The 22890-nt window shown below is 45.9% G+C and overlaps 1 protein-coding gene across 4 annotated transcripts; it reads left to right on the top strand.

Moving 5' to 3' along the window:
- Positions 1 to 6631: 6631 nt before the first annotated feature.
- LOC146355763 (uncharacterized) lies at positions 6632 to 16481 on the top strand. 4 transcript variants are annotated; one of them, XM_084830821.1, is made up of 4 exons: positions 6632 to 6722; positions 10569 to 10952; positions 12874 to 13000; positions 14497 to 16481. In XM_084830821.1, the coding sequence occupies exons 2-4, from the start codon at positions 10905 to 10907 to the stop codon at positions 15903 to 15905; spliced, it is 1584 nt and encodes a 527-aa protein (XP_084686947.1). In that variant the 5' UTR covers positions 6632 to 6722; positions 10569 to 10904; the 3' UTR covers positions 15906 to 16481. The 4 variants fall into 4 exon arrangements, with proteins under 4 accessions (XP_084686947.1, XP_084686946.1, XP_084686945.1 ...); XM_084830820.1 differs by having other exon boundaries at positions 14494 to 16481; XM_084830819.1 differs by having other exon boundaries at positions 10569 to 11080.
- Positions 16482 to 22890: the final 6409 nt, after the last annotated feature.

The following is a 22890-nucleotide window of genomic DNA, read 5'->3' as shown; positions in this document are numbered from 1 at the left end:
TTTCCCAGCATCAGGGTCTTTTCCAGTGGGTTTTCTCTTCGCATTAGGTGGCCAAAATATTTGAGCTTCAGCTTCAGTATCTGTCCTTCCAATGAGCACTCAGGGTTGATTTCCTTTAGGATGGACTGATTTGACCTCCTTGCAGTCCAGGGGACTCGTAAGAGGCTTCTCCAGCACCACAGTTCGAAAGCATCAATTCTTTGGTGCTCAGCCTTCCTTATAGTCCAGCTCTCACAGCCATACATTACTACTGGGAAAACCATAGCTTTGATGATACGGACCTTTGTCGGTAAGGTGATGTCTCTGCTTCTTACTATGCTGTCTAGGTTTGCCATAACTTTCCTCCCAAAGAGCAAGCATCTTTTAATTTCATGGCTACAGTCACCGTCTGCGGTGATCTTGGAGCCCAAGAAAGTAAAATCTGTCACTGCTTCCATTTCTTCCCTTTCTATATGCCAGAAAGTTATGGGGCCAGATGCCATGATCTTAGTTTTTTTAATGTTGAGTTTCAAACCAGCTTTTGCACTCTCCGCTTTCACCCTCAACAAGAGGCTCTTTAGATCCTCTTCGCTTTCTGCCATTAGGGTGGTATCATCTGCGTATCTGAGGTTGTTGGTAATTCTCCCGGCAATCTTAATTCCGACCTGTGATTCATCCAACCCGGCGTTTCTCATGATGTACTCTGCATATAAATTAAATAAGCAGGGCAACAATATACAGCCTTGTTGTACTCCTCTCCCAATTTTGAACCAATCGGTTGTTCCATGTCTGGTTCTTACTGTTGCTTCTTGACCCTCATACAGGTTTCTCAGGAGACAGGTAAGGTGGTCTGGTAGTCCCATCTCTTGAAGAATTTGCCACAGTTTGTTGTGATCCACACAATCAAAGGCTTTAGCGTAGTCAATGAAGCAGAAATAGACGTTTTTCTGGAATTCTCTTGCTTTCTCCATGATCCAGTGAATGTTGGCGATTTGATCTCTAGTTCCTCTGCCTCTTCGAAACCCCGCTTGTACTTCTGGTAGTTCTTGGTTCACATGCTGCTGAAGCCTAGCTTGTAGGATTTTGAGCAAACCTTGCTGGCATGTGAAATGAGCGCAATTGTGCAGTAGTTTGAACACTCTTTGGCGTTGCCCTTTTTTGGAACTGGAATGTAAACTGACCTTTTCCAGTCATGTGGCCACTGTTGAGTGTTCCAAATGTGTTGGCATACTGAGTGCAGCACTTTAACAGCATCATCTTTTAGGATTTTAAATAGCTCAGCTGGAATACTGACATCTCTGCTAGCTTTGTTGTTAGTAATGCTTCCTAAGGCCCACTTGTCTTCGCTCTCTAGGATGTCCGGCTCAAGTTCAGTGACTATCAGGGACATTCAGATCTTTCCTGTATAGTTCTTCTGTGTATTCTTGCCACCTCTTCTTAATCTCATCTGCTTCTGTTAGGTCCCTGCCTTTTTTGTCCTTTATCATGCCCATCTTTGCACAAAACGTTCCCTTGATATCTTCAATTTTCTTGAAAAGATCTCTAGTCTTTCCCATTCTATTGTTTTCCTCGATTTCTTTGCATTGTTCATTTAAGAAGGCCTTCTTGTCTCTCCTTGCTATTCTCTGGAACTCTGCATTCTTTTGGGTATATCTTCCCCTTTCTCCCTTGCTTTTCACTTCCCTTCTTTCGTGAGCTACTTGTAAAGCCTCATCAGACAGCAACTTGGCTTTCTTGAATTTCTTTTTCTTTCGGATGGATTTAGTTGCTGCCGCCTGAACAATGTTACGGACCTCTGTCCATAGTTCCTCAGGCACTCTGTCTATCAGGTCTAATTCCTTAAATCTATTCCTCACCTCCACTGTATATTCATAAGGGATATGATTTAGGTCATACCTGAATGGTTTAGTGGTTTTCCCGACGTTCTTCAATTTAAGCTGAAATTTTGCAAGAAGAAGCTCATGATCTGAGCCACAGTCAGCTCCAGGTCTTGTTTTTACTGACTGTATGGAGCTTCTCCATCTTTGGCTGCAAAGGACATAATCAATCTCATTTCGATATTGACCATCTGGTGATGTCCATGTGTAGAGTCGCCTCTTGTGCTGTTGGAAAAGCGTGTTTGCTATGATCAGCGTGTTCTCTAGGCAAAACTCTATTAGCCTTTGTCCTGCTTCATTTTGTACACCAAGGCCATGCTTACCTGTTATCCCGGTATTTCTTGACTTCCTACTTTAGCATTCCAATCCCCTATGATGAAGAGGACATCTTTTTTTGGTGTTAGTTCTAGAAGGTGTTGTAGGTCTTCATAGAACCGATCAACCTCAGCTTCTTCGGCCTCAGTGGTTGGGGCATAGACTTGAATTACTGTGATGTTGAATGGTTTGCCTTGGATTCGTACTGAGATCATTCTGTCGTTTTTGAGATTGTACCCCAATACTGCTTTTCCCACCCTTTTGTTGACTATGAGTGCTACTCCATTTCTTCTAAGGGATTCTTGCCCACAGTAGTAGATATGATGGTCACCTGAATAAAATTTGCCCATGCCTGTCCATTTTAGTTCGCTGATTCCCAAGATGTCGATGTTCAGTCTTGCCATCTCATGTTTGACCACCTCCAGCTTACCTTGATTCATTGATCTTACATTCCAGGTTCCTAAACAATATTGTTCTTTACAGCATCGGACTTTCTTTTCACCACCAGACACATCCACAGCTGAGTGTCCTTTCGGCTTTGGCCCAGGCGCTTCACTCTTTCTGGCGCTACTTGGAAATACCCTCTGCTCTTCCCCAGTAGTATATTGGACACCTTCCGACCTGAGGGGCTCATCTTCCGGTGTCATATCTTTTAGCCTTGTGATACGTTCCATGGGGTTTTCTTGGCAAGAATACTGGAGTGGGTTGCCATTTCCTTCTCCAGTGGACCACATTTTGTCAGAACTCTCCGCCATGACCTGTCCATCTTGGGTGGCTCTGCACGACATAGCTTATGGCTTCACTGAGTTACGCAAGCCCCTTCGCCACAACAAGGCAGTGATCCATGAAGGGGTCCCCATTAGTGCATAGTCCCAAATTTTCTGTTTCCATGTGAGAAGAGAAAGTTCATTGGCTGATTTCCAGTTAGCAGCTATGGCCAACCTGGCTGCTGTCCAGAAAAAAGTCAGGAGCTCTTTATGTCTTATTTGTGTATTAGAGTCCATATAAAGAGACAGTAGTCCCAGTTTGGTAGCGTGTGTTATATCTTGTTGTGTGACTTCACTAGCAAAGGCAAAGACCTGGACCCGAAACCTTTGCACCAGTGGGGAATCCCACCACATAGGCAAGTTTTTTTTATCTTTAAGCAGGCCTTGGACTGGACAGCACTTCAAACAGAGGACACTTTCAAATAGAGGACCATCCTCTGGCAGCCCTTCAAATACAGAACTGTCCTCCATAAAGTACGACACCAGCCACCTGTCTTTTTCTCCTTGATGGATTTTCTCCATTAAGGAAAAAGATGGAAGAAGCGGTAAGAAAACATGGGAGGGTCACAAGTAGAAGAGGACATTGTCTCGACCTCCTGTAAACTTCAGGGAATGAGGCAGAGCAATGATGCAATAAAAGCCTCATCTGCCAGCACCTTCAGTCATGGCAATCTGGCTTTTATTAGTTTGGTTTTTGCAAATCTGTATGGAAAATCATCAGTGCCCATTTGCAAACTGGAGAATTAACCTCATTGGGTGCTTCCATGCATGCTGAGGAGGAGGAGGTATGCCATCTCATCACACAATCCTGTGCCTGTCTACTCAGGAGTAATTATCACTAAGTTAAATAGGGTTGCAGCCATCCCTACATACACATACGTGCACGCACACACGCACGCCCCTTACTAAATGACAGAGAATCTTATGGCACCTGAAAGGCTAGCACAAATTTACGATGGCATAATCTTTTTGTGGATGCAAGAATGTTTATGCCAGAATTAATAAAAGCTTCCAGTATGGGTGTGTCCAGATGTTGTCATTTTCCTCTTATAACCTTCCCGTGTTTCCCCAATGCTTGTTCCGTTGTTTTTCTACTGCAGAAAATTTGTTAAGGAAAAAAAAGTGGAATAATTGCAGGATGTCTTTTGATTGGTAGCGTAGGAGCCTTCCGACTGGAAGCACCCTATGTCTTCTCTGAAGAAAGTCCCACAATGGGACTTATGCCCAGCCAGGTAAACAGGTGTAGAATAGCAGCCTAACATGACTATCCTTCCTTACTAAAGGAGTCACTCAGGCTGCAATTCTATATGCCTGCAGATCAGGCTCAGTGAACTCAATGGGTCTGCTTACTTCTAAGTAGACATGCCTGGTGCCCTCTGGATGTTACAGGACTACAATGTCCATCATCCATGGTCACTGCCCATGCTAGTTGAGACTGATGGGAGTTGTAGTCCAAAACTTCTGGAGGGTGCCAGGTTGGGGAAGGCTTAAAAACACAAACTGCACTTTCTCAAAAGAAAACCAGAAATCCAAAAATGTACATTCCCACTCCCACCCGCCAGTCTAGCCCCTACTTAGGGGAGGAGAGATCCTTTTGGATTTCCCAAGTTTGGAACAGCTGGGAGGTTCAAGGTTCATAGGGCTTGCCTTTTCCAACTGCAAGTCTATTAGTCTTTGTTTTTGTTTTCTAAATTATCCTTATTTAAGTTTTCAGGAGAAAGGAGATCACAGCAAAGGAGGTAACTATAAATATAAAACAAAGCACCGAAACACGAAGTACAAACTTAAGCCGAGCAGCTCAGCTTATACATGTGTACTTAGAATTAAGCCCCATTGAGTTCAATAGGACTTATTCCCTGAGCAAGTGAGTGTAGGATTGCAAACTTAGTATCATAATCATGCTCCAAATATTCAAGTCTACAAGATGGTGAAAGCTTTACAGAAAAAGATAGGAGGTGAAAGATGCACCCAATTTCAATCAAAAGTGCTAGTAAGAACTTTTGCTTCCCACCAATTGCAATGAACGCAAGAGGAAGAGCCCTGCTGGATCAGACGCAGGGTCCATCTAGTCCAGCATTCTGTTCACACAGTGGCCGACCAGCTGCCCACAGAAAGCCCACAAGCAGGACACGAGTGCAGCAGCACCCTCCCACCCATGTTCCCCAGCAACTGGTGCACATAGGCATACTGCCTCTGGTACTGGAGGTAGCACATAGCCATCAGGACTAATAGCCATTGATAGCCCTGTCCTCCATGAGGGATAGCTCCCTGAACTGAACTGAGGGGGTTTACAGTTTAGAAATACACACAAGGAAGACAACAGACATAAGGGAATGAAGCAGAGGCAAGGTTAAACAGAGGAAGAATATGCACTTACATGGCCTTAGGCTTGAATCCACCGAACAACAGACTGGTTTAAGATTGGGAAAGGAGTACGGCAGGGTTGCATACTCTCACCTATTCAACCTGTTGAAACCTATTCAACCTGTACGCAGAACACATCATGCGACATGCTGGGCTTGATGAAGCCAAGGCTGGAGTTAAAATCGCTGGAAGAAACATTAACAATCTCGGATATGCAGATGATACCACTTTGATGGCTGAAAGCGAGGAGGAGCTGAGGAACCTCATGACGAAGGTGAAAGAAGAAAGTGCAAAAGCTGGGTTGCAGTTAAACCTCAAAAAAAACAAGATGATGGCAACCAGCTTGACTGATAACCGGCAAATAGAGGGAGAAAACATGGAGGCAGTGACAGACTTTGTCTTTCTAGGCGCAAAGATTACTGCAGATGCTGACTGCAGCCAGGAAATCAGAAGATGTTTACTTCTTGGGAGGACAGCAATGACAAATCTTGACAAAATAGTGAAGAGCAGAGACATCACACTGACAACAAAGGTCCGCATAGTTAAAGCAATGGTATTCCCCATAATAACCTATGGCTGCGAGAGCTGGACCATAAGGAAGGCTGAGCGAAGGGAGATAGATGCTTTTGAACCGTGGTGCTGGAGGAAAATTCTGAGAGTGCCTTGGACTGCAAGAAGATCAAACCAGTCCATCCTCCAGGAAATAAAGCTAGACTGCTCACTTGAGGGAAGGATATTAAAGGCAAAACTGAAGTACTTTGGCCACATAATGAGAAGACCGGACACCCCAGAGAAGATGCTGATGCTAGGGAAAGTGGAAGGCCAAAGGAAGAGGGGCCGACCAAGAGCAAGGTGGATAGATGATATTCTGGAGGTGACGGACTCGACCTTGGGGGAGCTGGGGGTGGTGACGGCCGACAGGGAGCTCTGGTGTGGGCTGGTCCATGAAGTCACGAAGAGTCGGAAGCGACTGAACTAATAAACAACAAATATAGGAACTTGGGTTTGAATTACTGTATACTTTACAGTGAGTAAACACCTTAGAACATGAGAACATGTATGCTGTATCAGACCAGGGTCCATCTCATCAAGCCTTCTGTTCACACAGTGGCCAACCAGCTGCCCCAGTGGGAAGCCCACAAGCAGGACAGGAACTGGTGTACGCAGGCATACTGCCTCTGCTCCTGGAAGGGGCATAGGGCCGTCAGCACTTGCAAGACTGTATGCTATTTTTAGAGGAAGGGTTAAACTGACAAAGCTCTAGTTCCTAGATAGGCAAATGGAGGTGGATCTTGGAGGGGCACCGACTTCCTCTTCCTGCCCTACTCCAGAGCTTAGGTGGGAAGGAAAAGGGTGGGGGAGATTGCCCAGAGACCCTTTGGAGCCTGATTTCCAGAGACAGCAAAAGCAGCTGGAAGAGGTACGTTGGGGGCGCGCGGTGGGGAGGCGGAGGCGGAAGACAGAAAGAAACACTGCAACTGAAACTGTACATTGCAATTTTAATCTTGGTTCTTTTATTGTTGGCAAAGGTTTTGTTCTTTTGAATTGTTGTACACCCACTTGGTGGCTTTTTAGCAAACGCGGGAGTATATGAATGCTAATAAAAAGTAAATGACCAATGGAATTGGTGGAGCAGGGTTGCAAAGCTGCTCTCCAGATCAAGGGGGTATCTGTGCAGCTGATCGCAGCAAGAAGAGGGTCTCAGGCACCCAGACCCATCCGGACCAGGGCCAAGCAATGCTAAAACCGTACAAAGAAAGAGGACTGGAAGGAATAAGGCAGCCTAAGCTCAGAATTTAGCTGTGCTGGGAACAAAAAAAAGTAGACAGCCGTATACAGCGAGTGGCTGTTGAGAGGGGCCCACTTGTAATAAGCTTCCAATAATTCATCACTTAGATCAGTCTTCCCCAACCTGGTGCCCTCCAGATGTGTTGGACTGTGGCTCTGGTCATGTTTGGCCAGCTGTTTGGGGATGGTGGGAGTTGTAGTCCAACACATCTGCTGGGTGTCAGGTTGGGAAAGGCTGGTTTACAGGAATCGCTAAGAAAATGTTTAATCCTGCCTTGTGTTTCACTGCTCTTCTCCTAGTCACCGTAGGTGACCGGGAATTCCATGCAGGTGAGTGAGCTGGCTAATGGAGGTGGGACAGATTGCCCACTTAGTGTCTGTGCTAGACACACAGGAAGGACAGTCTGTTCCTCCACAACTGGCATGGAAATGCATTGGGCTCTTGGAGGAAGGACAGGTTGCTCTGTTCCTCCTCTACCAATCCCCTTGGTAGAAGGCTTTTTTTAAAACAAGTGGGCTCTCTCACACTGGAGGCATTCAAGATGAAGCTGAACAGCCATCTGCTAGGGATGCTTTGACTTAGATTCCTGCCTTGGGCAGGGGGTTGGACGCGTGGTCTTGTAGGCCCCTTCCAACCCTACTATTCTATGATTCTAAGGTCTAGTAGCCTCCATTTCCATTCTTCTAAATATTGCAAGTAGCAAGCGCTGTCTTAAAAGAGACACACCTTCTCCCTGCCTGCCTGCCTCTCTCTCTCTCTCTCTCTCACGCGCACACACACACACACACACACACACACAGAGGAAGGAATGCCTTTTCTAAGATTATGCCTCCTACAACACACAAGTGCATCATCTAAAAAGAGAGGATGCATACTTCTTGCTTCAGGAACAGTGTATTTCCATATGCAAATTGAATCAATAGATTAATTGACCAGAGCTTGGCAGGTGTGTCTGTGTTTGGGGGGGTTGTTGTTTAGATGGTAATGGCCCTATTCACACACAAAGGGGGAAAGGTGGCACACGACCGAGAACCACACGGCATGCCATGGTTTACTTACCCATCCTCGCTCTGGTGTTCCCACGCCATCCTCCTGCTGCCACCAGTTATCCCTGCAGCGACGGCAACCATGAAGTCCAGCTACACTGCCTAGAGCATTGCCGGAAATGGTGGACACTCTAGGCTGCCGTTTCTATAGTTGCAACGTTTTGCCGCAGAGTGGCCGTTTTTAACAACGGAGATTCCACCACATGACACATTAAGTCACCCTGGGCCCTCTTAGCCCCACTGCAGAGAGGTGGTTAGCTGGGGTGGTTTCCTAGCCATCGTGGTTGGGATTTTGACCCCACACACGACATGCTAAGCCACTGTGGTTCGCTCAAAAACACTAACCGTGGTGGCTTAATGTGACACCTGAACAGACCCAATGTATTGCAGGGGTGGAGAACCTCAAGCCCGCAGGCCAAATCCAGGCTGCCTGGGGTCCCAAGCCATCCTTTTGGGGTTCCTCAGATGGTGAAATCCTTTCCCCTGGCCCCACCCCTTTTCATTTGGTGATTTCCCAGCTTTTGTGCAGTTTTTCCCCCATTCTGAAAGGTTGCAATGCCTCTCCTAAGGCTGGGTTACTGGCAGTGAGAGCTTTAAGCTCAAATATGCAGAATTTGGGCTCTGCTTCTTTTGCCTTTGGCCCCGCCCACCACTGGAATGCGGCCCCCGAGAGCTTCTCTGAAATGGAATTTGGCCCTGGGGCTGAAAGAGGTTCTTCACCCTGGCATATTACTTTACTCCCTTATGGGGTGGGGGCTACATGGTAATGTATCTCAACTTTTAAAGTGTGGTCAGCCAGCCCTGCTCATTGTGCTGAATGGTGCCCTTGCCTTCCGCCCCAAAGTTCTGTCCTGATGGCACCACTGAATCCAAATCCCTTCCCAACCCCAAATGTCTGCTTTCAACGAAAAGGATGTTTGGAGATCTGGGGTAAAATCCAGCATATGTCCTCTTTAGAGTAGACCCATTGATATGAGTGGAACTGAATTTAGTCATGACTAACTTAAGTTCCATTCATGTCAATGGGTCTCCTCTAAGTAGGACTTACGTTGGATTCTATCCCTGAACTCCTGTATCTTGTGTCGTTTCAAAACCATCTCTGTCTTGTTCCAGTGACAACAGCTGCAGCAGTATACTCAGAGCGTGTTCTACCAGGCCATTTTGAATGCTGTGATATGGCTGAATTTATGCCCATTTCCCCCCTCCCTCCATCTTATCCCCCCCCCCCCGGCGCACGTTAGTATCTCTTTTCTCTCTGGTTTCCATGGCAGCTGCAGTAAGCACAGAACTGCCTCCATTGCTCCCACCACTTGGCCTAGTCAAGACTTAGCAGCTAATAGCATCTCTCTGACAAATCAGAAAGGGTGCAAAGCAGAACTATCAAGGATGGTAAAGGGATTTGAATAAAGAATATAAACAGGTAAGCCTGAGGGAGTTTGGTGTGTCCAGCCTGACCACAAAAAAAAAAAGACTGAGGAGGGACAAAACTCTGAGCAAGAATATATGAGGTCAGTCAGTGGCTCAGTTCAGATGTAATGAGAAATCATGGTTTCCCACAGTGGAGGCTGGTGGCTCCGATGTCAGTGGGGCGGTGAATCCACTCCAGGTTTCAGTCAGAACCAGCCAGAACTCTAAAGGAGCTATCCAAGGTATGGAGCAGTTCTGACTGAAACCCAGAGTGGATCCCCTGCCCCACTGACATTATAGCCACCAGCCTCCACTGGTTTCCCACTGTGAGCCGTGGCAGACTTCAGGCTGTTACATGCCCCCCCCTCCATTCTCTCCTTTTGTGCTTGGGAGGAGATTGAAAGCTTTGACTTTTGATTTTGAACAAACCACAGTTCCCTGTAACGTCCAAACTTGAGGAGCTGTGATTTGTTTAAAAAGGGGGTGGGTGGGCAACTTCGGGCAATTTTGGAAGACGTTTCTTGTTCCATAGGCTACTTTCCTCCTGCTCCCACACTGCCAAAATTAGGTGGTGCAGTGGCGACAAAAAAAATCGATGTCATTTAGCCATATTTGAAAAGAGGCTACACTTGGCCCTTTGAGTCTCCATAGCGGTTTGCCCCTGAATTTCAGTGATGCAGGGGCCACGGGACGTGGAACTATGCTTTGATCTTGCTTTGTTCTCATGAATCCACATCCACTTAGATTGTAACCCTGAAGGCTAAAAGGGGGTTGGACAAATTCTTGGAGGAAAAGGCTATCAGCAGCTACTAGTTGTGATAGCTATGTGCTACTTCCAGTACCAGAGGCAGTGAGTCTGTATACCAGTTGCTGGGGGACATGGGTGGGAGGGTGCTGTTGCGCTCATGCCCTGCTTGTGGGTTCCTGGTTGACAGCTGGTTGGCCACTGTGCGAACAGAATGCTGGACTAGGTGGACCCTTGGTCTGATCCAGCAGGGCCCTTCTTATGTTCTTATGTTCACAGTATCCTTTACAGCTGAGGGGTTGCAGCCAGGAATGCAAAATGGAAGACCAGGAGCCAACAGGACCCAGGCTGGGGAGAGATTGGAGGCAGGAGGAGGAGGAGAACCTCACATTGTCCAAATTGGAGCCCTCGGGGAGCTTCCAACTAGGGCGGCTCCACAAGGCATTAAGCAAGAACCAAGCGAGGGGCAGCTAGAGCAGGGCTGGCAAGCCCAATGGCAGGGACTCCTGGAGCCAATGCAGGCCCCTCACAAGCAAAGGAGAACTCCACAGGTGCTTGAGCCCATCTCGAGAGAGGACACGAAAGGGTTCCTGGCTTCTGTCGAGGGAGAAGCTGATGCCGGCCAAGAGCCTGGAGGAGGGTGTGAGTTCCTCAGCGAGGCTGGTAAGCACATGGATTCCTCAGCAGGAGTGAAGGAAGAGATTCTGGATGAGGAGAATGTTGTCAGCTTGGAAATCCAGCACCGGCCCTTCAGGGAATCCTGTGGCCAAGAGGTTGAGGAAACCCAAGAGGTGACTGACTGACTGACTGATTTGTTTGTTTAAGAATTTTTCAGCCTGCTTTTCCTCACCAAAAAAAAACAGTTGCTCAAACTGGCTCACAGAATATAAAAAGGGTTTCACAGAAGGCCCTCTACAGTCCTTGGTGGAAGACTAGCTAAGATACCTTACCATTTAGGCATTTGTTTGCCCAGCTGGCTAGTCACCCAGCCACTCTGGGCAATGTACAAGGGATATAATAAAACAGTTTAAAACAATAAAATTCTACAGTAAAAACATTTTCTAAAATTTGGGATATAAAATAAACATCCCAAATGCTTGCCTGAACAACCACGTTTTTAATGCGTGGCGGAAGCTCATTAAAGAGGGGGCATGGCAGAGTTCCCTAGGGAGGGAGTTCCACAGAGTGGGGGCCACCACAGAGAAGGCTCTCTCCCTTGTCCCCACCAGTCTAGCTGCCCTGGCTGATGGGACAGAGAGAAGGCCATCCGAGGCTGATCTTGTTAAGCGGCCTGTCTGGTGTTGCTGGAGGCGCTCCTTATTGTTCTTTGATGCAAGAGATTAAAGAAAAATATCCCGTTGACGTGCTTAAAAAAAAATTAAAATGGAACAAACCAGTGGAGGCTGGTGGCTCTGGTTTCGGTGGGGCTGTGGATCCATTCCAGGTTTCAGTCAAAACTACCCAGAACTCTAAAGGAGCTATCCAATGTGCTTCACCCTATCTTCAAAGTAGGTTCAGCACCTTGGGTAGCTCCTTTAGAGTTTTGGCTGGTTCTGACTGAAATCTGGCACAGCCCCACCAAAATCGGAGCTAACAGCCTCCACTGGAACAAACTGGCCAGTTTTTCTGAAGATAGACTTCTTACTTTCCAAAAAGGATATTACAACTTTGGGAAGAGTTGCTACTTTCCTAATGGGATTAGCTGAAGTCTATAGCAGATTGCATAAGGCAGATGTAAAAGGTTGCTCTGGAGATATTTAATTGTTAATTTTGTAAAATTTTAACCCCGTATGTTTTATCTTTGGTTTGGCTAACAAACACTTTTATAAACATTGGAAATAATTATCTTTATGTTAAGTTTGTTAGTTCTGGATCATTAGTCATTTTCTCTGATTTATGTTTCATTTGTCGACTTTTACTTTTGTAATACATAAGATATTCTGACGTTTGTAACATTGTGATGATCTAGGGTTATAAATGATAAAACTCAACTGAAAACCGATTTTTGAAAAATGTAAAAGCAATAATGATTAAAATGCTCCCAATATCACATCACCCAGGGCACTGGAGTCTCCCACTTGTCCAGTGCTTTTTTTTTAAGTGGTGGGCCCTGCCCCCAATATTATTTATTTATTAGATTTGTATATCACCTAACTGGCAAATGCCCTCAGTTGACAATTATAAAACCAAACAACAACAACTTAACCAACACTAAAATACAATAAATAATAATAACAAAATACAGCAACAGAAGTGTCAAAATAATGCAATATCGAATGTTTAAAAAAAATTAAAAATATTATCAAGGAGCCAGCAGTAAAATCAATGCCGTGTCCCGACTCCAGGTCTAGCGGGGAAAGGGGCAGCGAAAGGGTTTCTTCCCCACCACCCTTCTGTCTTCCTACACTGTACCCTACCACCCCCCGCTTTATAGGGATTGGCCACAGCCCATTTTGGGTCTGCCTGAGTTCTCAGTGTGGAGTGGATTGGCACTTGTGAGAGAGCAGAATGATTAGCATTTGCCCAAACTTTCTAAATGGCATCTCTCTCCACCCACCCACCTCTGCCTCGCTTTTTGTTTCAGCTACCAGGAGCTCTCAAAAATGTGGCAGTCAATTACCCCAAGTCAAAGCAGGATTCCTCAGACATTGCAAAGGGTCGGCTTTCTCTGGAGGTCAAGGAGGAGGGTTGTGAGGAGGCCAACTTGTTGGGTAAGGATCTGACTGTTATGCTGTTAGGAAACTTCTGGATGGTTTCAACATATCTGACCAGGGCTTGGTCTGAAGGCATATGAGACAGCCATCTTGCTGAAGCTAAGGAGGCCTGGTCCTGGTCAGTGCTTGGAGGGGAGACCACCTGGGAACCACATGTAGCCACCTTGAGTTCCGTAATGGAAGAAAGGTGGGGTATAAATGTTATTTATTTATTTATTACTCTGTTACTTCCCGCCTCTTTGAATCCCAACATCTGCAGGGTATGAGGTTGGGAAAAGCTGGTTTATAGGATATCCCTGTCTTGATGGGAACCATCATGCGTATCAATGAAAGATAAAAGCAATATGGCAGCAAAGTTATATTATTGAAGCCAGATATAGAGACCAAACCTCATCAGCTTGCTTGCTTCAACGATTGCCACAATCCAACACACATTTAGACAGGCAGGGGGCGCTGTTCTTCGTTGTGGAATGCTGTCTGCGGAATGCCTTCTCCCTCACATATTCACCCACTCATTCTTTAACATCTTTTAGACTCAAGGGAAAGCTGTTCTCCATCCCTGTTGCAGAGGACTTGGTGGCTCTTAAATTACTGCTGGTTTTTGTATATTCTGCTGCTTGTCCATCTGGCACAAGATCAGTCTGCTATTGCTGATACAGTTTTTAGGATGCTGTTTTTACTGCTGTTTCATTTATTTGTGTTTTGTCATCAGGAATGTTTTCAGTTTATCTGTAAGCTGCCTTGAGTTGGATTTTTATGATGGGAAGTGGTGGGGGGGTATAAATGATGAAATAAATAACATTAGGTGGAAGGCTAGTAGAATAGTGAACTGTTGCAATCCTGGGTGACTTTTAAAATCTGTTCTGTCGTCCTCGTAACCCTTTTATCATATTTTGATTTGTTTTTAAAGTTGTATTGAGATTCATCAGCGGCCTTGTGGGACTTCTTAAAGGCAGGTTATAGATCCTTCAATAAATCAAATAAATAAACGTTTTGTTTTTCCAAAACAGAAAAGTGGGATAAAAATGACTGGAAATAAAATACCAAGACAAAAATATCTCATAGCTCTTTAATGTTAGTTCCATACAAGTGTGGCGTCCTTCTGTTCAGGGTCCCTGCCAGCTGTGCCCTTTTTCAAGATAGTCCATTCTGTTCCCCCTCCCCCTGAGTTTTCTGTTTTCCTTCCAATGGATTCTTCACATTCTGTGCCCACTGAGTATGCTCAGTCCTCATTGGGCTGTTTATTAGGGTTCCCTCTGGCTTAGGTTATGTTTTCTCCCCTAAAGATCTATGGCAGTTTTTACCACATTAGGGTTCCCTCAAGCCTGCTGATACCTCCTCTTGTGTATGGATTGTGCTATTTTTCCTACATAAAGATTCACACTCAGAGAATGAGTTTGCTATTAAGATATAGGATTGATTGCTTCACTTCATTCCTTTTTGTGGAAATGTCTTCTCTTCCCAATACATCATGATTCTCTTTGTTCCAGTAGGCAGTGACCAAGTATGGACAAGTGCAAAGGAGACTTCTCTACTGGAAAGGCATGGGCAAATGGATGTCGGTGAAATATCCTTGGAAAGAGCCAAAGGAATGTTTTTGTGGGGTCCTGAGGTCGAAGAGATGCCTAGAAGTCAAGAAGGACCAGAAACCCAGCAGGAAAACCATCAGTGGATGAGCCCAGCACACACCTTACTTTGTGAGGAAGGCAACAATAACTTATGTAACGGAATCTTCCAGGAGAGACTCTTGAGGCATGAGGCAACACAGGTGGGCTCGGAGTGTGGAAAAAACTTCTGTCAGGGGTTTGGCCTTCCTAAGAATCAGAAAATACAAAAGGGAGAGAAGCTGCATGCATGTACGTACTGTGGGAAAATTGCCAACAGGAGAGCAGACCTGATTGTACATGAGAGAACCCATACTGGAGAGAAACCGTACGAATGCTCCGAGTGCGGGAAAAGCTTCAACACCACCTCTTACCTTACGAAACACAAAAGAATACACACAGGAGAGAAACCGTATAAATGTTTAGAGTGCGGACAAAGCTTCTGCCAGAAAGGGAACCTGGTTTCACATGTGAGAATCCACACAGGGGAGAAACCTTATCAGTGTGCAGAATGTGGACAAAGCTTCAGCCAAAGGAAAATCCTCGATAAGCACCAGAGGATCCACACAGGAGAGAAACCATATAAGTGTTTAGAATGTGAGCAAAGCTTTAGTCAAACATCGCATCTTCTAACACACAAGAGGACCCACACAGGAGAAAAACCTCATAAATGTTCAGACTGTGAGAAAAGCTTTAACCAGAAAGGAGACCTTGTTATACACAAGAGAAAACATACTGGGCAAAAACCATATGAATGCTCCGAGTGTGGGAAAAGCTTTAGCACTAGCTATCAATTCATAAACCATAAAAGGTTACACACAGGGGAGAAACCTTATACCTGCTCAGACTGTGGGCAAAGCTTTAATTGGAAGTCAAACCTTATTACACACCGGAGAATACATACTGGGGAGAAACCTTATGAATGTTCCATCTGTAGGAAAAGTTTTAGTGATAAATCTTCCCTTACTAAACATCTGCGAACGCACACAGGGGAGAAACCATACAAATGCTCAGACTGTGGGCAAAGCTTCAATTTGAAATCAAACCTTATTACACACCAGAGAACACATACTGGAGAGAAACCATATTCATGCCCTGAGTGCGGCAAAAGCTTGAGTCACAGATCCTCCCTTACTAAGCACATGAGAACCCATACAGGAGAAAAACCGTATGAATGCTGTGAGTGTGGAAAAAGTTTTATTTCTAGCTCTGACTGTAGAAAACATGAAAGAGTACACACACGAGAGAAACCATATAAACGTGGGAGGAAATGTCCTCTAATCCCTCTGTTCTCATAAACAGAAAACCCACATGTGAATGCAAGCTTACAGATGCTCACATAGGAAAGAGTTTGGCGTGAAAACCTTATAAAAGTTTAAACTCTGTGAATAGATTTAGCTGGAGCTCAACTGATACCAAATGTATAGATATAAAAAACAAGAATGAAACTTCATAGATTTTTTTTTTTCTGTGCAGAACATGAGGGTTGAGGTCTCCTATTACTCACAGCTGGAAAACGCATGTCATAGGTAGATTCTTAAAATACCTTGACAGGAGCCAAATCCTTGGGAGATTCCAGCATATGCATAGTCGGCCTGATATGGTTGCAGAAATTCAGTTGCTAAACTCCATGTTCCAATCTTTTAACTTTAGAAAACTCCAATGGACCGTAGGTCTGAGAATTCAGAAATTTGATGCTGTCCCCTTAGGAATTCCAAATAAAAATGGGGGGTCGATATGAAAGAATTTGGAATATTTCCCCCCATCTTATTGATGAATGTGTGCAGCTACTAAAATGACTGGATCGCACTTAGATGATTTTCATATTTAAACTGTTTGGAATAGTCTTGTTTTATATAGGTTTCTTTTCGACCATTGTTAGCTCCAGCCTGGAGTTGGTGGGATGGGTTGACAGGAAATTTAGTTGTGTGAATTCATACGCATTTTAAATGAAGCAAGATGCTAAATTTAGTTGAGGGACATGCAGCGGTTTGTAGAATTTATGTGAAAAGTGTTTGTTTTCCCCATTCAGTTCTAGATTTCCAAACATTCTGTTCCATGCTATCAAATTCCAGAGGAATTGGTCTTTTGCCCCCTAAAATGACCATGTGTCCTGTGTCACCTTAAAGCAGCCTGAGACCCTACAGCTGCATATGGCCGTTGGCTTAATTTCAAAATCCCTCTGCAAGTGGTCAAGTTTAGACCACTGGCGAGAGTAGTCTGTCTATTCCCCAGCAGCCTGCTGGGCACAGAGGGAGAAGGAGAGAGAGAGAGAGAAGGGGGTAGCAGAAAGAGAAAAGGGGTGGTGCTGCCCACTTTGATCTGCCCCCCTCACCACTGGCATAATGGCCAACAGATAACCTCCCAAGGGAATGTGGCCCTTGGCAGAAAAAAGGTTCCCCATCTCTGCCTTAAAAGCTAAGGGTGCAATACTATCAATTGTGCTCTCGCTGCTCGGAAGCCTCCGAACTCAGAGGCTTCCAAGATTTCTATGCCCTGCTAAGCTGAAGCCAGCAGGGCAGGAGGAGAGGCGGAGATGATCTTCACCTCTCCGTCCTTTCTCTTTGGCAATTTTCACTGAAAAGCCCATCTAGTGAGGGCGCTTTGGAGGGGAAAGGAAGTTGGCTGGAGGAGGCTCAGGATATCTCGTATCCTGGCCTCTCTGTACCCTCCCCGCCCACCAGAACACCACCTTTCCTCATCCAAGGTTGCTTTTCTGACATCGGAGGGCAGTCAGCATGGGGCGGGGGATGGATCTCCAACTCTCCCTACCAAGGTCAGAGCGCTGTCTCCAACCTTGGAAGGGTTTTTCAGAGCAATCCTATGGACCACAGGATTGCTCTCTCAACAATTTTATCATGGGCAAAATGACAGGTAGCCATGGGCTTGGTTCTGTTTTCTGTCAGCCAAGGAGCCTGTCTGGTTAGCCCAGGATGGAGACAGTTTTGAGTTAGCAGCTGGATTTTGTATTCTCAAAAATGGAGGATCACTAAATGCTTGCTCTTCTTCCCAGTGGTCTTAGGGGCACTGAGATCTGAAAAGCATCACGTCACTTGGTAGAGGCCAGTCTGAATATCTGCAAACCCTGCTCCTCCACATCACCTTAAGATCCTGATGGTGCAGACATCCTGGCGACAACATTAAAGTCAAACTTTCCACTCCCACTCCGATACCCAACACCAACACCCTGCTTTTTGTAACGTCTTGCCTGATGAAGAGATCTGGAGATCTCAAAAGCTTTCACATTTTGGGGTGATCTTTGAGTTGGCCTAATAAAGGCATTGCACTATATGGATTTTGGCATTTTTCTTATGGCCAACATGGCTGCCTTTGTGTTTTTTCAAGTAGCCATTTTGCTCCATTAGGAGAAAATGCAAAAGCAAGAATAAAGCAATACCTTTATTAGGACTGACTAAAATGTCAGAGGTTTACAAAGCAACCCTATATAGGCCTACTCATTGAGTTCAGTGGGGCTTACTTCCTGATAAGTGTGTATAAGGCTGCAGCCTTAGAGGTGGCATACTACAGAGCAACAGCACGAAAGAGCTATTTTCTCTGTTCGGAGTGTGAACTTCCGAAAGGCATCTGGGTGGCTGCAGGACGCAGGACTAGTTCTTTGATCTGATTCAGCAGAGCTCTTGTTATATCACAAAAGTAATGAGCAAACATTTTATTTATTTATTGCTAACTTACTTACTTACATTTCTGGGCCGCCGATAGCCAAAGCTCTCTGGCCGGTTCAGGAAACAAAATGTAAAACCGCATAATACTAAAACACAAGATTAAAACATTTAAAACAACAGAATAAAACCCAAAGCAAAAAGCCAGCAGCTGGGAAAAGATCTAAAAATGCATGAACCCTGGTTTTTAAAACTGAAGGATAAACTGGTCACTCAGCAGGTCAGAAGAACCACCTACTAGCAGTAGCCCCAGCCTTGTCCAGACTGAGTCTCATTTTGTTAGTCCTCATCTGGTACCGTACCCAGGCACTCATTCAGAACACCCAGTGCTTCACCTGGATTTGATGAGCAAGAGAGGGAGCTGGGGGTCATCTGCAGATTGGTAACACTGCAGTCCACATCTCTGGATAACTTCCCCCAGCAGTTTCATGTAGATGTTGAGCAGCATGGGGGATGAAATAAGAGCCCTGTGGAACCCCTTAGTATGACAGCCAAGGGATAGGCCAGTAATCCCCCAGAACCACCTTCTGGAATCATTTATCCAAGTAGGAGCAGAGCCACCGCAATACAGAACCTCCCAACGTTTATGGGTTCTCCAGAATTCTTAAGGCTGTATCGTATTTACACAGGAAGCTGTTTTTAATCAGGTTGGACCACTGACCTCAGGATTGCATCCACTGCTCTGGCCTTCCCCAACCTGTGCTTTCCAGATGTTTTGGACTTCAATTTCCATCAGTTCCAGCCAGGATGGCCAATGCTCAGGAATTTGGGGGTGGGGGGCAGTAATCCAAAATATCTGGAGGGCATCAGCTACATTGCAGCTTTCTAGGATTTCACATAGGGGGTCTTTTATTTATTTAATTATTTGTTAAAGTTATATCGTGCCTTTCCTCCAAGGAGCCCAAGGCAGTGTACATGATCTTCCTCCTCTCCTTTTCAGCCTCGCAACAACCCTGTGAGGTGGGTTACGTGTTGAAAGTCAGTGACTGGCCCAAAGTCTCCCAGTGAGCTTCATGGCCAAGGGAGGACTAGAACTTGGATCTCCCGAGTTCCAGTCCGACACTAACCGCTACACCACACTGGCTTCTTCCTAGCCCTAACCAGTGAATCTGGAGATTGAACCTAGTTTACATAAAGGTTGCTGTGACAAAGAAGCAGCATGCTAGAACCCAATGGGGTCATCCCATGAAACTGAGTGATGGGAGATTCAGGGCAGATAAAAGGAAGGACTTCTTCACACAGCGCTATGGAATTCGTTACCACAAGCTTTAGTGGTAGCCACCAATTTGGATGGCTTTAAAGGGGGATGATACAAATTCATGGAGGATAAGGCTATCCATGGCTACTAGCCCTCATGGCTCTATGCTACCTCCAGTATCAAAGGCAGTATACTTATGTGCACCAGTGGTTGGGGAACATGGGCAGGAAGGTGCTGTTGCACTCATGTCCTACTTGTGGGCTTCCCAGTGGGGCAGCTGGTTGGCCACTGTGTGAACAGAATGCTGGACAAGATGGACCTTGGTCTAATCTAGTATGGCTGTTCTTAGTTCTTATGCTTCCCACTTGACAGTTAAAAGGTCAGCAGTTATTCAGATCTGCCTCTGGCACTGATGGGAACTCACAGGTACCTTGTAGGGCAGGGAGCAGCAATAAAGACAAATATGATGGTTCTTATTTTAGCAAAGGTAGGCAACGTGGTTAGAGTGTTGGACCCAAGCTAGAGAGATCGGCCTCAGATCCCCACTTGGCCATAAAGCTGGATGACCATGGGCCTGACCTACCTCTCAGCCTATCCTACCACACAGGGATGTTGTGAGAATAAACCTTGGGACCATGAGCAATCCCCTGAGTTCCTTGGAGAAAAGGAGCTCAGAGAGAGGAGGAGAGCTAAAATGAGAGAGGGGGAGAGATAAGGACATTAAGTTTGGGTGATACACTAGGCAAAGAGTAAATTGAAGCCAGTTAGCTGTGGGTTGGAGGGCATAATTCCCTCTGTTACTAATGTTCCAGTTGTGACTGCCATTGCTTAGGTAGCCAGAACAGCACCACCCAGGCACAAGAGGGGGGCATCAGCAAGGCTAGAGGGAACCCTGAGGTTTGCAGGTCTACAAAAAATACCTTTAGGGGAAAAAAACTTAAGGGGAGGAAACCCTCAAAGAGCCGAAGGATGACCGAGCATGCTCAGCGGCCACAGAATACTGACTTTTGGAAGGGTGGGGGAGGAAAACCAGCAGGGAGGTGGATTGAAGTGGCTGGAATTCTTAGTGGAGCACTATATGCTGCAACATTTTGTTGCAGGTCCCAGTTGTGTTTCCCCCTACAGGCAAGAGCCTCATCTTTAGGTGTTTTAGAATGTCATCTTCCTCCAGTTCTTGGATCGCCATCCTGGACACCTTCATTAAGTGTTCTCCAAAGAATACAAAGATTGATTCTTGTGTTGTTTCATTTGGGGTGTTCGGGGGGCGGGGGGGATCTAGCGGTGCAGGCTCTTTGTTACTGTTTTCTATAGCACTATTGGTGTGCACAGCATTTTGCACATGATAACATGTCCCTGCCCCAAGGTACTTACAATCTAATATTTGACGCAAATTAGACAAGGGGAGGGAAGTAAAAGGCAGCAGTTTTCAGTGCATTTTTCAGTTGCATAGCCTTCATTATAGTAAGGCAGCCTTCCATGCCCTAATCTCCAGATAAGTTGGTCAATTTCCATCAACCCCAGACAGCATGGCCAATGGCAGTAGGGTAGGCGTATAGCGCCAAAAATTTCATGGAAAAGGTGAGTTTTGAGGAGGAATTTGAAAGATGTAAGAGGGGCGACACAAAAATCTTTGTTTATGTTCCACATGCTGTCATTATGCAGGGGGCCCCAGCCTTTTTAAATCAGTGAGCACATTTGGAATTTTTAGAGGGTGTCATGAGCGCTCTCACAACATGACTGCCATGGGGGCACTTGCCCATTCACAAAAAGCTGGGATGGTGGGCATGGCCGGTCACAAACACCTGTTTTCCAGAAGCCCAATTCTGTCTTGTACTTGTGAGCACAAGACAGAGTTGGGGGACTGAGCTCTAAAAACCCCTCTTTTGAACCCAAATAATGATAAGAACATAAGACGAGCCATGCTGGATCAGAGCCAGGGTCCATCTAGTCCAGCATTCCGTTCACACAGTGGCCAACCAGCTGTTGACCAGGAACCCACAAGCAGGGCATGAGCGCAACAGCACCTTCCCACCCATGTTCCCCAGCAACTGGTGTACCCTCACTGCCTCTGGTACTGGAGGTAGCACATAGCCGTCAGGACTCATAGCCATTGATAGCCGTTTCCTCCAGGAATTTGTCCAACCCCCTTTTAACCTGCAGGATTACAAGAAATAAAATTAAAATCAAGAGGAGCAGGGAGCCTGGTAGGGCCAAGAGAGGTGTCTGTGGGTATGTTGGTGCCCATGGGCACCATGTTGGAGACCCCAGGGCTACCGCATGTAAGCAAACCTTAGATTAAATATAAACCACAGCATCTGACTGAGGAATATAAAAGCCCTCCTAAAGCCAAGAAAGGGAGCTTAACAAATCTGCCCCAGAAGGGCATTCTGTGATTCTGGTGTCACCACTGAAAAGGTGCACCTGCCAATCATACTCCTTGCGACTGTGGATGAAGAGCAGGGCCTCTGAATCCAGTCTTAAAAGCTCAGGCTGGCTCATACAGGAGAAGGTGGTTCTTGCAGGATTTCTCCACATGTCTAGGGCTGCAATCCTATACCCACTTACCTGGGAGTAGGCCCCACTGAACTCAATGGGACTTCGCTCTGAATAGACATATATAGAGGTTGTGCTGTTCTTTCCTCAGTTTCCAATAGCAGAATTTGCTCTGCCTAAAAGATATTGAATGGCAAGGCAGTGGATGTCTTCACACAGCAAAGGGGGGAGGGGGTTGAAAGGTTGGCCGTCGTAACAAATAAATAACTTGATTAATATCTCATGTTTATTCTGTGATGACTCAGTGTTGGTCTCCCATCCAGGTTCTGACCAGACCCAAGCCTACCTAGCATCAGCAAGGTACCTGCAGCATGTTCCCCCAGACCACATCCTACTACAACTAGTAGCAACTTCAGGGGGCCTGGGGCAATTCCCAGCCCCTGGATCCCTTCCATCCCTGGGGGCCACACTCCTGCCACTGCCACACCACTAAATTTGTATTGGCAAAAAACCTAGAGGTTTGCCACCAAGATTTGGATGCAAATTGCTATGGAGATGCAAAAAGGGCATATTTAGCTTGGAAAAAAGCTAAATTTGGCAATTTTGAGCCTCTGTAGTGGTTTCCCACTGAATTTGAAGTGGTTTGCTGCAAGGCTGGCCCAAAACATTTTGCTGCCTGAGGCAAAGGACAAGATGGTGCCTCCTTCCATTCCAGGTACAGAAGCCAACTGGCACTTGAACCTGTCAAGAGGATGGTGTCCTTCATCACACCCGAGGGAAGCAGGCTAGTTTAGGGGGTGTAGGACAGGCTGCGAAGCACACACAGCTTTGTCCTACTAACAGAGCAGAATGGCTGGGGAGCTCCAACTGCTGCCGCCTAGCATCTACCGCCTCAGGCAGTTGCCTCACTCT

The sequence above is a fragment of the Heloderma suspectum genome, chromosome 2 (assembly GCF_057233095.1).
Source record: "Heloderma suspectum isolate Gila_16-S chromosome 2, 16-S_ref, whole genome shotgun sequence".
NCBI lineage: Eukaryota > Metazoa > Chordata > Lepidosauria > Squamata > Helodermatidae > Heloderma > Heloderma suspectum.
This window is presented reverse-complemented; position numbering and strand designations above follow the sequence as displayed.